The sequence below is a fragment of the Bos mutus genome, chromosome 13 (assembly GCF_027580195.1).
Source record: "Bos mutus isolate GX-2022 chromosome 13, NWIPB_WYAK_1.1, whole genome shotgun sequence".
Taxonomy (NCBI): domain Eukaryota; kingdom Metazoa; phylum Chordata; class Mammalia; order Artiodactyla; family Bovidae; genus Bos; species Bos mutus.
This window is the reverse complement of record NC_091629.1, coordinates 27364124-27377665: the sequence shown is the minus strand read 5'-3', so window position 1 is coordinate 27377665 and position 13542 is coordinate 27364124. Positions and strand designations below refer to the sequence as shown.

Genomic DNA, 13542 nt, shown 5'->3' with positions numbered 1-13542 from the left:
AAGCTCTGTGTCTGGGATTCATGCAACTCTCAAGCACCAGAAAATGCCAAAGCTCATCAAGGAAGCAAGAAAAGAGGAGCCCTGCTGAGAGCAGCAGCCCCAGCCCAACCCTGAGTCAGGGGCCGAGGTCCCGTCCTCTCGCTGCACCAATTCCTACGCCCGAGGTACCCGTGTAACGTCATCAGGACCTTTAACATCCACGTACAGCCGGCCTCCTGGGTGACGCAGCCCAGTGACGGGTCTTTCAGTGCAAAAGGCTAAATTCCACTAATGGCAACATCACAGCGTCAGAGATGTACCAACAATGGCCCTGATTGCCACTAGAGTCCACTCGTCGGACTTCACCGAGCAGTGAGTCATCACAATGGCCCCCAGATTTCTATGTCCTGCTGACGTCACTGTATCGTGAGTCCAGACACAGGAGGTACTGTCCAGTCCATTCGTGCTACGGACTGTGAGATGGCTCAGTGGCCTAGCCACCCCTGTGGCTGGGCCTGGAGATGCCTGTGCTGAGACTGGCATCTGTCACAGACCAGGGCCCTCTTGGCTGAATGTGGCTGGACTGGACTCAGCCTTCACAAGCTGGGCCATGGAGGTCACGGGCCACTGCACGGAGGCGAGACCTCCTGAGACCACAGCTGTTTGGTTTGTTTATTTCTCAAGTTGTCACAGGACACATGCAGAGCCTCAATCTCAGAAGAGAGGTGAAAGAAAAGACCAGCCTTTTTAGAGGCTATGTCCTCAGAGCTTTCGACACACCATCCCAGAGTCCCAAAGCAAAAAGATCACGCATTCGGCAATGTAATCGGAGGTGAGCATGAGGCCAGAGGGAAGAATGTAACACCCGCTGTGCGCTTCACTCCAGGTTGCCGCGCACTGCAGGCGCTCTGCCCTTGGACAATCAACACACGGGGTTCTCTGCTCCGAACAAATAAGCACAAAATCAGGACACTAATTACTGAGACAGTACATATCCTATAACTGAAAAAAAAAAAATTCAGCTAACCCACTCCAGGGAACGGAACAGACAAGAGCGTTTGTTCATTTATCCACCAAAACAAGCTGAGATCAGTGACTCAACTCCAGCATGCATCCCGGAGGAAGAAAAATAGATCAGAAATCTGGTTTGTCTTGGCTGCACCGGATCATTAATATTTATAAAGAATTGTTTAGATCCAGAAGTTGCAAAACAGCTCTCGGAAGCTACAATCAGCATATTAAATATACATACAGAGATGGAGATAGCGACAGAGGAGGAGAGCTCGGGAAGGAGGGAGGAAGAGAGGGAGGGAGAGAGGAAGAGAGAGAAAGGGGTGGACGGGGAGGGGTGGAGGGGTGGATGGGGGGAGGGGTAGAGGGGGAGATACAGGTTAAAATATATCCATCTGATATATTAGGCTATCTTTCTAGCCATGTTTTCACTCCACTTCTGCAAAGTCAACACCAATCCGGGCCTGGTGGGACTCCTGCAGCCCCAGTAGTTCCTTTACCATAACCTTGGTGGTTGAGGGGAAGAGGTTGGTCTGTCCAAATCCTTCCCACCCCTTCTGCCTTCCTTCCCAGGTGGTCTGGTCACTCCTGCTTCTCCACACCTGTTGAGACTGGAAGGGGGTCTTGCCAGGTCCTTCCCTGTGACTCTAGAGGGTTCATGGCTTTAGTATTTAGTTACCAGTGCTTTGTTGCCTTGCTGAACCAGATGGTAGCTCTGTTAGAGGACCTGGGACTCTCATATATGAAACCGGGTCTTGTGCTAATTCCGAGTCTGCTAGAACTTACCAATGCAGTCACCGGCGGTACTCAACTTCCTATAAATCAGAAGGCATTTGGGAATAACGAACTTGAGGACAAAAAAAGGGACATGGTGACATACATAAAGCATTAACTCCAGACCTGTGGATGATAATAAACCACAGCACTCAGTGCAGGGAGGACATAAGGGTCCAGTTTTACATGATGCACCTGTTCCAAGCACACAGCTTTGAACAAACAAGAGCATTTCAAAAACCTGTCCTTGTTTGTGACAGGGTTTAGCTGGGAGAGCGTGGAAATGCTGGTCCCTCTGGTGAGATGAATGGCTACAGATGGACAGGTGACAGCTCCTCAAAACGCCTGCGGCATCTGCCAGTCAAGACTCTGCTGGAACCAAGCTCCTGGCTGATGCGGGGGTGGAGGGAGGTGAAAGGCCCCGTCTCCCTCCATCTGTCTCCAGCGACCCCCAGGGTGCAAAGCAGAAACCCACAGAGGCCCACAGTGCCTGACACATCTGCTCGCTTTCTTGTGGAAGGATTTTCTGCTCTGAGTTGACTATTCCAGAGCATTTTGCTTCTGGGTGGTGCCCTCTGACACCTGTTTTATTTCCCATCTTTATCCTTTGGTTTAAAACCCTCAGTTAACAGACCGACTGCAGCGTGTGTTCAAAAACCCTCAGTTAACAGACCGACTGCAGTATGTGTTCAGGGCTCTTGGGCCCTGCCCTGCCCTCCCGGGTCCCTCAAATCACCTCTGTCTTTGTGGCTTCCTCCAGTGGGGCGCCCTCAGTCTATGACTGATGGAAGCCTCTCCTTGTGGGTAGCTCAGAGGATGGCACTGCCTCCAGGGGGCCCGAGGTGGGGGGTTTGTGTTGGCTCCCACAGACCTGAGTAGGGCGTGTGCCCAGAGTATTTGGTGGCTTGACTTGATCTTTGTCATGGCATACTCCTCCTGGTTGTGTCTGGACACCCTCAGGAGACACCACATTTGTAAGCCACGAGGTTCATCTTTAGGAAACGACCAAACAGAAAAATGGGTGTGCATGTGTTTGTATCAGACACACATGCGAGCCCCTCGAAGGGCCGGGCCTGGGGCTTTCCACCCGTTATTCACATGGCGGTGCCACTTCTCTGAGTCTGAATGAGGCTCTGATGGGCTTTGTTCTGTATGTCCCAGTGCACTTGACCACTCGCCCGAAGAGCCAGGACGAGTTCCAATTGGTGCCGGAAGGAATGGGAACTCAGATGACAGATAATCTAAGTTCCTCAATCAAGCCTTCAGTTTGCTAATTAAAAATATTCCTGTTGTAAGAGGAACACATTCTCTGCATAAGTAATTAAGGGAAGAGAGAAATACAGATTTCTGCTTCTGCTGATGCAACAAGTCTTCTGCGGAAGACAGCTACAGATTCTTTATGAAATATTAAATAATACTTTTAAGCACTGGTGCTATTCATAAAATTCATAATCTGGCTCTTAATTCCCTTTTCTCATTTAATTATTGTTATAATAGTGCAGATAATAAAGGAAAGAAACATTTTGTGAAATGAAATGAAATCAGGACATGATAGATGCTCAGTGTAGACAATGCCTGAGGCAGACACAGCGCACGGAGCCCTCAGGCTTCCCTTGGCTCCAGACTCAGGGCCTCTGGGTGGTGGGGGGACGGAAGGGTCTTCCAGCTCCAGTCTCAAGCTCGAACCTGCCACACAGGTGAAGGCACCTAGGTAAACGCCCAGTCCCTTCTAGAAGGGTTCTTTTCCTCACTGTAACACACTCTAAGCAAGTGGGGACAATGGATTTAGACATGAGAACTGTGCTTTTATTTTTTGTTTGCAGATAAAAGTCAAAGTTATACTGCGGTAGGGGAAGGAGGGGGCTTCCCTGGTGGTCCAGTGGTTAAGACTCTGCGCTTCTACTTCAGGGGCGTGGGTTTCATCCCTGGCTGGGTAACCCGCATGTCTCATGGCCAAAAAATAAAATAAAAAAGTCTTAAAAAGTTATATTGCAGGAAATTTGATTTTGAGGGTTAGAAACATTGATATATGCATCATGTACCATACTTGCTACATCTCTGATTTCAGGAAATTATTTAATCCCTTGAAACTTCAGCTTTTTCACCTATAAAATGGGGATAATAAATTCCCAGCTTTCAGACTCATTGCAAAGATTAAATAAGACAAAGTGAGCACATCAACTAGGTCCTAGCATCGCTCAGCAAATTTGGGTTCCTCTCCACCCTCAACATCACTCAGAGCATCGGTTCCTTGGTGAACCCAGCAAAACTACACATAACATTCTCCTCTCTCCTTGGTGCCTACGCTGGGGGCTGGATCAAATGATTAGCACTGGAGCAAATGAAGTTGTGGACAGATACTACACTTGGGCCTCCACGCTGTCAGTTCCAATTCGCTGCCTCTTCCGGGTGTGGCTCTGGGCCAGGCCCACTGCCAGCCAGGTCTTGCCTTGGGATGCCATCACCCTCCCTGATCCCATAGCCACCAAGCGATGTGAGGGCAGTGCCCTGTCACGGACTTCCCGAGAGAACATGCGTGTGCAACAGCTCAGACTATAGCAGCATCAGGAGCGAGGGAGGCTTGTTCAAACGCAGGCTCCACACCCCACCCTGGTGGCTCTGATGGAGCAGGTCGGTGGAGCCAGACAACACGACTTTCTAACCCAGCTGAGGCTGTCAACACTGTTGGCCAGGACTGCCCGAGAAGGCAGGTGTAGGGTGTTTAACCTGGACCAGGACCTGGCAGGTGCAGACGCTGCCCACCTCACTGATACTTTGACTGCTGCTACTGCTTCTTATGGCCTTTATCAAATCATAAAATCTGTTGGAGAAAAGACCCCACATCTCCGTCCAGCTGCCCCTTCACCTGGGGACTCAGGTGTGTGCTGACAATTCCCATTTCCAGTGTCTGCAGTAGGGCTTTAGAGTTAGGGACAGAAGGCCCGGGGCCTCAGGGCTGGGCTGTAGCGCTGGGTGCCTGGGGCTGCCTGCCTCCCGGGCCCGCAGTGCCTGGGTCTCAGCCACAAGCTCCCATGGAACCATGTTCCTTGAGGGGCAATCCACGCTCACAGCACAAAGAGAAGAGGGGCTGAGAGCGGGGGACCTCGGAGCCCCTCCTCTTATTCCAAGAGTGAAGACAATCCCTCAGGCCTCCAAACACTTGCTCTTCACTCCAAGAATGTGGGCAGCACATTTGCTGTGAATAAATGATCAGAATCCTTTCCACTGAAGGTATTAAACATCCTGACTGGTCAGGCCCGGGTCTAGGAGGTTCTTAAGGTGTGAAGGATAACATTACTCTCTGAGAAAGTGAAAGTGAAGTCGCTCAGTCGTGTCTGACTCTTTGCGACCCCATGGACTGTAGCCTACTAGGCTCCTCTGTCCATGTGATTCTCCAGGCAAGAGTACTGGAGTGGGGTGCCATTTCCTTCTCCAGGAGATCTTCCCAACCTGAGAAGAAGGATCTAATGCCAGTCTCCACAATTGTGGCTGGATTTTTGTTGTATTTACCATCTTTCAGACAAAGATGCTATGCCTGCCTTGCCCTGCTCCAGAGACAGGCCTCCCCCAGGGTCCGAGAGAAGCCGAGATCAGGAACGACCTGGTCTGTAGGCGATCTGTCCTGGACCCTACCTCTGCTTACCCAGGGCTCACCCAGCCCCTGCTAGCAGGTGACACCAATGTTCACTTGCAGAGTAAAAATATTGGTCCCATTCTACAATTTGACAATTAAAACACAGCTCTAGTGTGGAGGGCACCCTCTGCAGGGGATAGGGTGAGTCAGCAGGCCAGGACAGGAGGCTGGCCTGGATGTGTCAGGACTGGATGCAGAGGGCGCTGACGTCACACCTGGCTTCCCTTGGCTCCACTCTCCTGGACCTTCCTTCACCTGGTGGAACCCTCTTGCCTGTTTGTAATGCAGGAACACAGGATCAGGGTGCTACTGACACGGAGTGGTGGGCTCTGAGCCTGAGGTCTTCTGGAGGCCCCATCTGCCCACGTGCCTTTGTCCAGGTCCCACTGTGTGTCCCAATCCTGGGTGCACGCAGCACCCATGGCCACTGCTTGGGCCCAGGAGCTGCCAGACTCACTCCACTCACCACCCCCAGGCCCCTGATGGCCGGGAGTCTAGTTCTACAGCCTGGGTTTGTGTACCCCAGAGTAGGGGCCTCTGGCGTGTGTAGAACCAACTCACCAAAGAGATGCTCAGACAGACCCTCCAGGCCAAAGCTGGATGTGGAACAACCACTGGGCACAACTCTGGCCAAGTAGGACGGCTCCATCACCCTTCCCAACATCCGTCCATCCTCTGCGACCAAGATCTCAGAGCAGCGGCCGCACCACGCTCCCCTGGAAGGGCCTCTTGGGCCTCTTGGTTTCCTTGCAAAGAGGGGCTGCCCTTGGGGGCCACTAGTGGATTCTCCTCTCCCTCCTCACTCCTTGTAGGATCAGGGAAGCGGGGTAGGGGACACAGGAGCACACAAAGGCACTCTCACCCAACACACTGAATTGGGACAGACAATGGCAAGAAGCAGTGAGAGGCCAGGGTCCTTCTCAAAGCAAGAGGAATGAACGTTTCCAGCATAAGGCCTGGGTGGACGGCCTCAGAGCCACGGACACTGGAGAGGGAGCCCCAGGTGCCCTGAGGACGCTGTGGGCTCTGGAGCAACAGAAGGGGCTGCCTTTCTCCCCATCTGGTGGGGATAACGCGTGAGGCTGAAACTCCCTCTTTAATTGACAAGTACATGTCTTCCTTTGATTAATAAGAATGGGAATATAGATAGTTTCTGAGTGACAGGAACACAGAGGAAGTATTTAAAACCTGGGCTCCATGAAGGCACAAGGAGAAGGTTGGCCATGAAAAAGGGCCAGGAACTGACTCTCTTAGAGCCTTGCCACTGGACAGAGGGCCCAGTTACTGGCTGAGACAGGCTGTTTGGGATGCGTGCACAGGCACCATGCCACGGGACTCTATTTTATGTGTGAGCCTTTCACAGAGAAAACAGAACCCACTTTGCCTCTGTTCCAGTGCTCCAACGGACTCTCCCAACACAGGGTCGGTCCTGCTGGCACCCCACGAGTGTCTGCTCGGAGGCCTGGATCCCAACCTGCCGCTTCCCCCCCGGCCGCCCTCTGAGGATGCGCCCGGGTCTGCTGGGGTGAGGCTGGGCCCCTGAGACCAGGTTTCCCCCGCAGCAACCCCACCCCGTCCTCGCCAGCCTGGGCGCACTGGCTGCATACGTGTGGCCGACGGGAGGCCTTACCTCGTGGGACAGGTAGAAGGCGGCGATGCCCAGCGGCCAGAAGCAGCAGAGCATGGAGAAGACGCTGAGGCCCAGGTGGTCCCGCGGGGGCATCACGAGGAAGTTGTCCTCGCTCTCCGTGTCGCTGGAGTAGTCACTCTGCCGGGAGAGACGGACGGGAGGACGAGGGTCAGCATGGGTCTCCCACCATCACTGACGTGGGGGTCAGGCCCAGCAAGCCTGCCCGGCAAGTGCCATCCCCCGTAGGAAGAGAAAGACCCAAGGATGGGCTCTGGGCTGTTCCAGGGAGATTAAACCCACAGCCCAGTGGACCTCTGGGATGGGGTGTGGACAGCGGGGTGTCCACTGGAGACTGGGGCTGGGGGGAGCACACAGGCGGGGTGTGGAGTCCACTCCTCGTTCTAGGACATCAACCTGGTTTCAGGACGAGGCAGGACTGGTGTTGGGGCCAGGACACTGCCTTGAATGCCTTCTTTCCTTAGACTGTGACCTAAATAAGGATGTCGTGGGCCTGGTCTTGAGCCCCGGTGTCCCTCCTGTTTTGGTTAATCAAACGCACATAAAACTGCAAATCGGAGCCTCCACTGCACCTGTGTAGGAAGCTTCCTGCTGCACTGTTTGTGTCTTGTCTGGGGGGGAAACAGGCACACGGGGAGGGGCTCACCCCGAGCAAGGACTGACCTTCTCTCGGGCCCCCAGGGTGGGAGCGGGTGACACATTGTCCACCCAGCACCCAGCTGCCCTCCACGCATACAGACACATGTGCACACACAGACACACAAACACACACATAGACACAAACACACACAGAGATATACACAGACACAAGCACACACACAAACACACATCCAAACACACACAAACACATGCACACAGTTACACACACAGACACACAAACATACACACAGACACATGCACACACACATCTGAACACACAGAGACACACACAGACACATACAGACACAGACACACACAGACACACACACAGTTACACACACAGACACACATACAGACACATAAAGATATACAAAGACACACGCACACACACACATCTAAACACACAGAGACACACAGAGACACACAGTTACCCACATACATGTAGACAAAGACACAGATACACACAGACACACAGTTACCCACATACATGTAGACAAAGACACAGATACACACAGACACACAGTTACCCACATACATGTAGACAAAGACACAGATACACACAGACACATGCACACACACACACAGTTACACATGCAAACACACGGACACATACAGACACACACAGACACATGCACACACACAAACACACATCTGAACACACAGAGACACACACAGTTACACACACACACGTAGACAGACATACACGCAGACACATACAGACACAGACACATGCACATGCACACACACACACAGATACATGCACACACACACGAATACATACGCACGGTTACAGACACACAAACACACGCAGACACATACAGATACACACAGACGCATGCATACATACACAAACACACCCAGACACACATCCAGATGCACACACACACACACCTCGGATCCCCAGTACCCCTCCCTTTCCCCTCCGCTGGGCCAGGTTTGCAGAGCTCCTGCCTTTCCTCTGTAGCATCGCCTCCCAAAGAATAAAGGGAAGGGGGGACACCCATCCTCACTCCTGCAGAGGTGGAACCAGCAGCCCCACGGAGGCGTCACATGTGGCGGGGTCTGGGACTGAGGGCTGTGGGCAGACGCACATGTGCCCCCCTGCAGGGAGGCCAGAACCCTCCATCCGGGATGAGGAGGCCAGGTGGGGTCTCCAGGAACCTCAGCACTGGGCTGGAACTGCCACGCTGCCCTTGATGGGCCTCTGCATGGGGTCTGGGGAAGGGACCCCACAGTCGGCAGGACCTGAGGGCCAAGGAGAGACACAGAGGATGGGGCCGAAGGACAGATCCAGAGAGGATGCGCGTCACGTGACAGGTCAGTCTATGCAGGTGGGAATCCTGGTGCCTGCGTGACATCTCTGATTGTGGGTACTTGTTCAGGCTTTGGGCTTCCCTGGAGGTTTTAGGTTTTGTTTTAGTTTACTATGAGTTTAAATATGTGGGCTGGCTGGATTCTCACAGCAGCTCTGGAAATAGCAGCTGTGGCTATTTTTCTGGTTATTTCTATTTGGCAAAAGACACCCTGGCCTCTGGGAGGTTACAATGTCCCTAAACAACAGAACTGGCCAGCTGGCCAGGTCACCCTGGACCTCTGTGCTCTCCACTGTCTGAACAGCAGTGTCTGGTCATCTGCCAACCCTACTGGCCTCAGTGGCTTCTTGTCTGAAGCTGGGGTGTCTTCTCCACACCCTTCCGCCCTGGGATTCTGATGACCACTTCTTGACTGCTCAGTTTCACGGTGGTGATGGGGAGGCCGGCGGCCAGAGGGGTCAGTGGGAAGTCCTCCAATCAAAGAGTAGTGCAATGCAAGCTGTGACCACAGACCCCACAGAGATGCCCGGGCCTCAACTCCCCTCTCTGGAAACAGCTTCTGATGACAAGACCATGTAAAGGGTCACCCCTCAAAATCTTCCCAGAGTTTTATTTAGAGTATAAGGGAGCCACTTCTGTAAACTACAAAGTTGTGGCTACATGGCGTCAAAACAACTAGTCAATTTTGATTAAAATTGGTTTTTAAAAACTCAGATAAATTACAGGGCAGACAAAAACAGCCCAGCTCTCTGTACATTCTCCCTCCCATCAGCAGCAGTGCTGTAGATACAATTGGTCCTGGGCATTGTGCCATCAGACGGGGGTGGGGGTCTGGGGCGGTGACAGGGACACCCACAAACCAAGAAGAGAAAACACACAACTGCCACCACCAAGACACGAGCCACACACAGCAACTGTTTCTGAAAATCTTCTTCACTGGTCATTAGATTAGAGTATGTGCAAGGCAGGATGCAAGCATCCAAAGGCGTTCACCGTCCATGTGGCTGGAGGAACAGATGCTTCAAGTGGGCAGAGCGGGTCTGGACCCCCTCCCCGTGGCCAGGCAGTCCGCCTTCAGCCGTGACCTCCATGCAGAGAGCTGGTTCTCTGCCCCTGAGGTTTCTTCCTTGGGAAGATTTCATAGGATAATCACAGAGCCCGGCTGGACACGTATCAGCCCTGTGAGCATGGACACGAGGGTGCAAGGGTGCAGGGGGCTGCACCCCTTGTCACTCATCTCTCTCAAGGCCTCACCCCCACAGTAGCTCCCTGGGCCCCCACTGCCCCCTCATCCCCTGGCCTTCTCTGCTGGGGAGAAGCATCTCTGCTGGGGGGAGCATCTCTGCTTGGGGGAGCATCTCTGCATGGCCTGGGTTGGGAGGCAGAGGCCAGGAGACACTGGGAATCGGGAATTCCTGTGAAGTCTGCATGGTGCTCCCGACAGCACTGCTTCAAAACAGCAAAATCAGAGGACTCCATGTGGACTTTTCTACGCAGTCATGGAAAATGGTGATGTAGGTACTTATTCACTGCCCTGGAAAGATGCTTGTAATAACCGAGGGAAAGAAAGAGGTAGAACGTGGAACAAGTCATATTTCCTCCAAAATGTCAGAAATTAAGCTGCTTCCAGACGAGGGGGCACATCAGTGGTTTTTTTTTCTTTCTTTTTGCATTTCTAGTTTTTCCTACAAGAAGCAAGGTTATTGGTGATGAAACTTACAAAGGAGACGATGTGCTGACAGGTGGGGCTCCCCCGTCCTTCATCCTCACATGGAGCAGGTGGGATATGGTCCACCTGGAGACACAGCATCGGGGGCCCAAAGAGCAGCCAGTGGAGCAGATCAGAACTCGGCACAGCACTGGAACTCCTTGAGACGCAGGTCTGACCCACCAGGCCACGGAGGGTTAAGACTGCCGCAGTGCCCAGGTCTACACTGACCAGCATGGCACCACTGCCCCACGAGTCTACTGTTGCTGTTATTCAGTCACTCAGTCGTGTCTGACTCTGCGACCCCATGGACTGCAGCATGCTAGATTTCTCTGTCCTTCACCATCTCCCGAGCTTGCTCAAACTCATGTCCATCGAGTCGGTGATGCCATCCAACCATCTCATCCTCTGTTGTCCCCTTTTTCCTTCCTTCGATCTTTCCCAGCATCAGGGTCTCTTCCAGTGAGTCAGATCAGGTGGCCAAAGTATTGGAGTTTCAGCTTCAGCATCAGTCCTTCCAATGAATATTCAGGACTAGTTTCCTTTAGGATTGGCAGGTTTGATCTCCTTGCAGTCCAAGGGACTCTCAAGAGTTTTCCAGCCCACAGTTCAAAAGCATCAATTCTTCAGTGCTCAGCCTTCTTTATGATCCAACTCTCACATCCATACATGACTACTGGAAAAACCATAGCTTTGACTAGATGGACCTTTGTTGGCAAAGTGATATCTCTTTGGAAGACATTCTGTGTGCCATCTGCTATGGGCCATTTTCTTTGCCTAGTGACTAGTGAACTGCATTCTTTGTCTAAATACTGAGTTTTAGCCCTTTGGTTTTGTTTAAATACCATGTCAAGTGCAAACTTAAATTCTCCCCATTTAGCTTTGTTTGCTAAACTGAAGTTCTCTTAAAAACTTCTTGCCTTTTGAAAGGTACTCAGATGTGTGTTTAAATATGTATTTTGAAATGGGTGTAATTTGCTTTACCTACTAGATGTATAAATATAACTTTTGTAAGTAAAAAACAATATGCTCTCTAGGTTTGTCATAGCTTCCTGCCCAGTGTGATTTTCTTCGTGTGTGACTTTCTGCACGTAAGAGCTTCATGTAATTGCATAAAGCAATGCTTATCCCTTTTAGATCTTATTCTTCCCCTTTATGTTACACCTGTCAGAGAGATATAACATGTTACCCACTGGGTTCCCTATTCTTTGCAGGTGGAAAGTCCAAGGTAGCTTTGGGACCATGGGTTGGGATTGGTTTGAACTAGGACTTGACTCTTAGAGTCACATGAGTGCAGGGTCAGCATCTGAAATTCCTGGCCTGGGTGCTCTGATGGTTTTGTCTCATCCAAGTGGAATGATGTCCATCCTCGCTTGAAGAAAGGAGAAGCCAAACCGCATGAAGATACCGTGTTCTACCTAAACCAGCCATCCTGTCTGTTAGGCTGTGGGGACACAGGCTGGCTGAATGCAAATTGGTGCCACCTTAGGAAGCAGATCTGTTAATGTGCAGCACAATTAAATATGTGCTGAATTTTGGCCCAATAATCTCATTTCTAGGTTATTTATCCTGAAGATTCACCTCCAATAATAGAAAAATACACATGCTCAAGGTTATTCATTGCAGCCTTGTATGTAATTGCAAAATATTGGGAATGACCTAAACGCTCATTCGAAGGACAGTGGTTACATAAACGGTGAGGCGTCCAGCCCATGGGATAAAGAGCAGCTGAAAAAAGAGTGTGTGATACTGATGTGAGCAGACTGGATTAGACTGAGGATGTTAGTTTCCATCTATCTATAAACAGATTAAAAAAATAAGTATGTCTGTGTACACATACGGTTACACAGATGTGCTTGTGTATATATGTGCTACATGTTTCTTCCAGCTCAGTCTGTGGAAAGGGCCTGGGACAACACACCCACTCCCAGGTGATGAGCAGACCCAGTACCTAGACATTGGTTTCTAAACACGGTTCTCCAATATGTGGAACCAGGGCACTTTGAAGAAATGACCGATTTCAGGGTCAGGGCTGCCAAATCCAAAACAGAGCTGGGACAGCTCGCTGCACAGGAAATGATGATAAAATGGGTAAGAGATGATGAATTGTGTCAAAAGGACACAGAGCCAACCAGAAGGGGCACCTGCTGTTTAATCTGTAACAAAGAGAATAAACACACCATGAACACTGTAAGGATGGACAGGAACCTATAAACTAACAATCAATGGTCCAGTCTGTATGAAGCAATGAATGTGTAAATAAATAAATATGGGGGAAGGGAAAACTCTACCCCATGGATGAATGCCCAGCTAATGAATACAAAAGGAGCCATGAGGTTAGGAGCTTGTAAAGAATGTTAAAACCAGTAAGTGAACAGCTAGCACTAAGTGGGGTGCTCCATCCTCGCATAGCACCTCCTCACAAGATGTTTATTAATTCCAGAGAAATGCTGCTTGGCTGGGAGACACCTGGCAGATGCCACTTGCAAAAGGGGATGGGATCACCGCTTGTCAGGTGTCCCACGGAAATGCCAAGCTGGTAACAGGACATGTGGAGGCAGATGTCTCCTCGTGGGGGCCCTGCCCACAGCATCATCACCTGAATCCAACCAGCAGGAATCACCAGATGACCCAGAAGGAGGGCTCCCCTGACAAACAACCGACCTGGACTCTCGAAACATGTCAAGAACATGAAGCTGATGGCAGAAGAAAGGTTCCAGATTATAGAGGGCTGTGATCAGAGAACAGCCTCAGGGCTCCCTGGTGGCTCAGTGGTGAAGAACCCGCCTGCCAAGGAGGAGACGTGGCTTGGATCCCTGGGTTGGGAAGATGCCCT

General features: G+C 51.3%; 1 protein-coding gene across 4 annotated transcripts in view; it reads right to left on the bottom strand.

Annotated features, from left to right (window-relative positions):
* Nucleotides 1-13542, bottom strand: part of SYNDIG1 (synapse differentiation inducing 1) — a 103173-nt gene that overhangs the window by 24900 nt on the left and 64731 nt on the right. For all 4 annotated transcript variants that reach the window (XM_070381184.1, XM_070381186.1, XM_005900953.2 and 1 more), the window contains exon 3: nt 7029-7166. In XM_070381184.1, coding sequence (XP_070237285.1) covers nt 7029-7166 — 138 coding nt within the window. The remainder of the gene's footprint in view (nt 1-7028; nt 7167-13542) is intronic.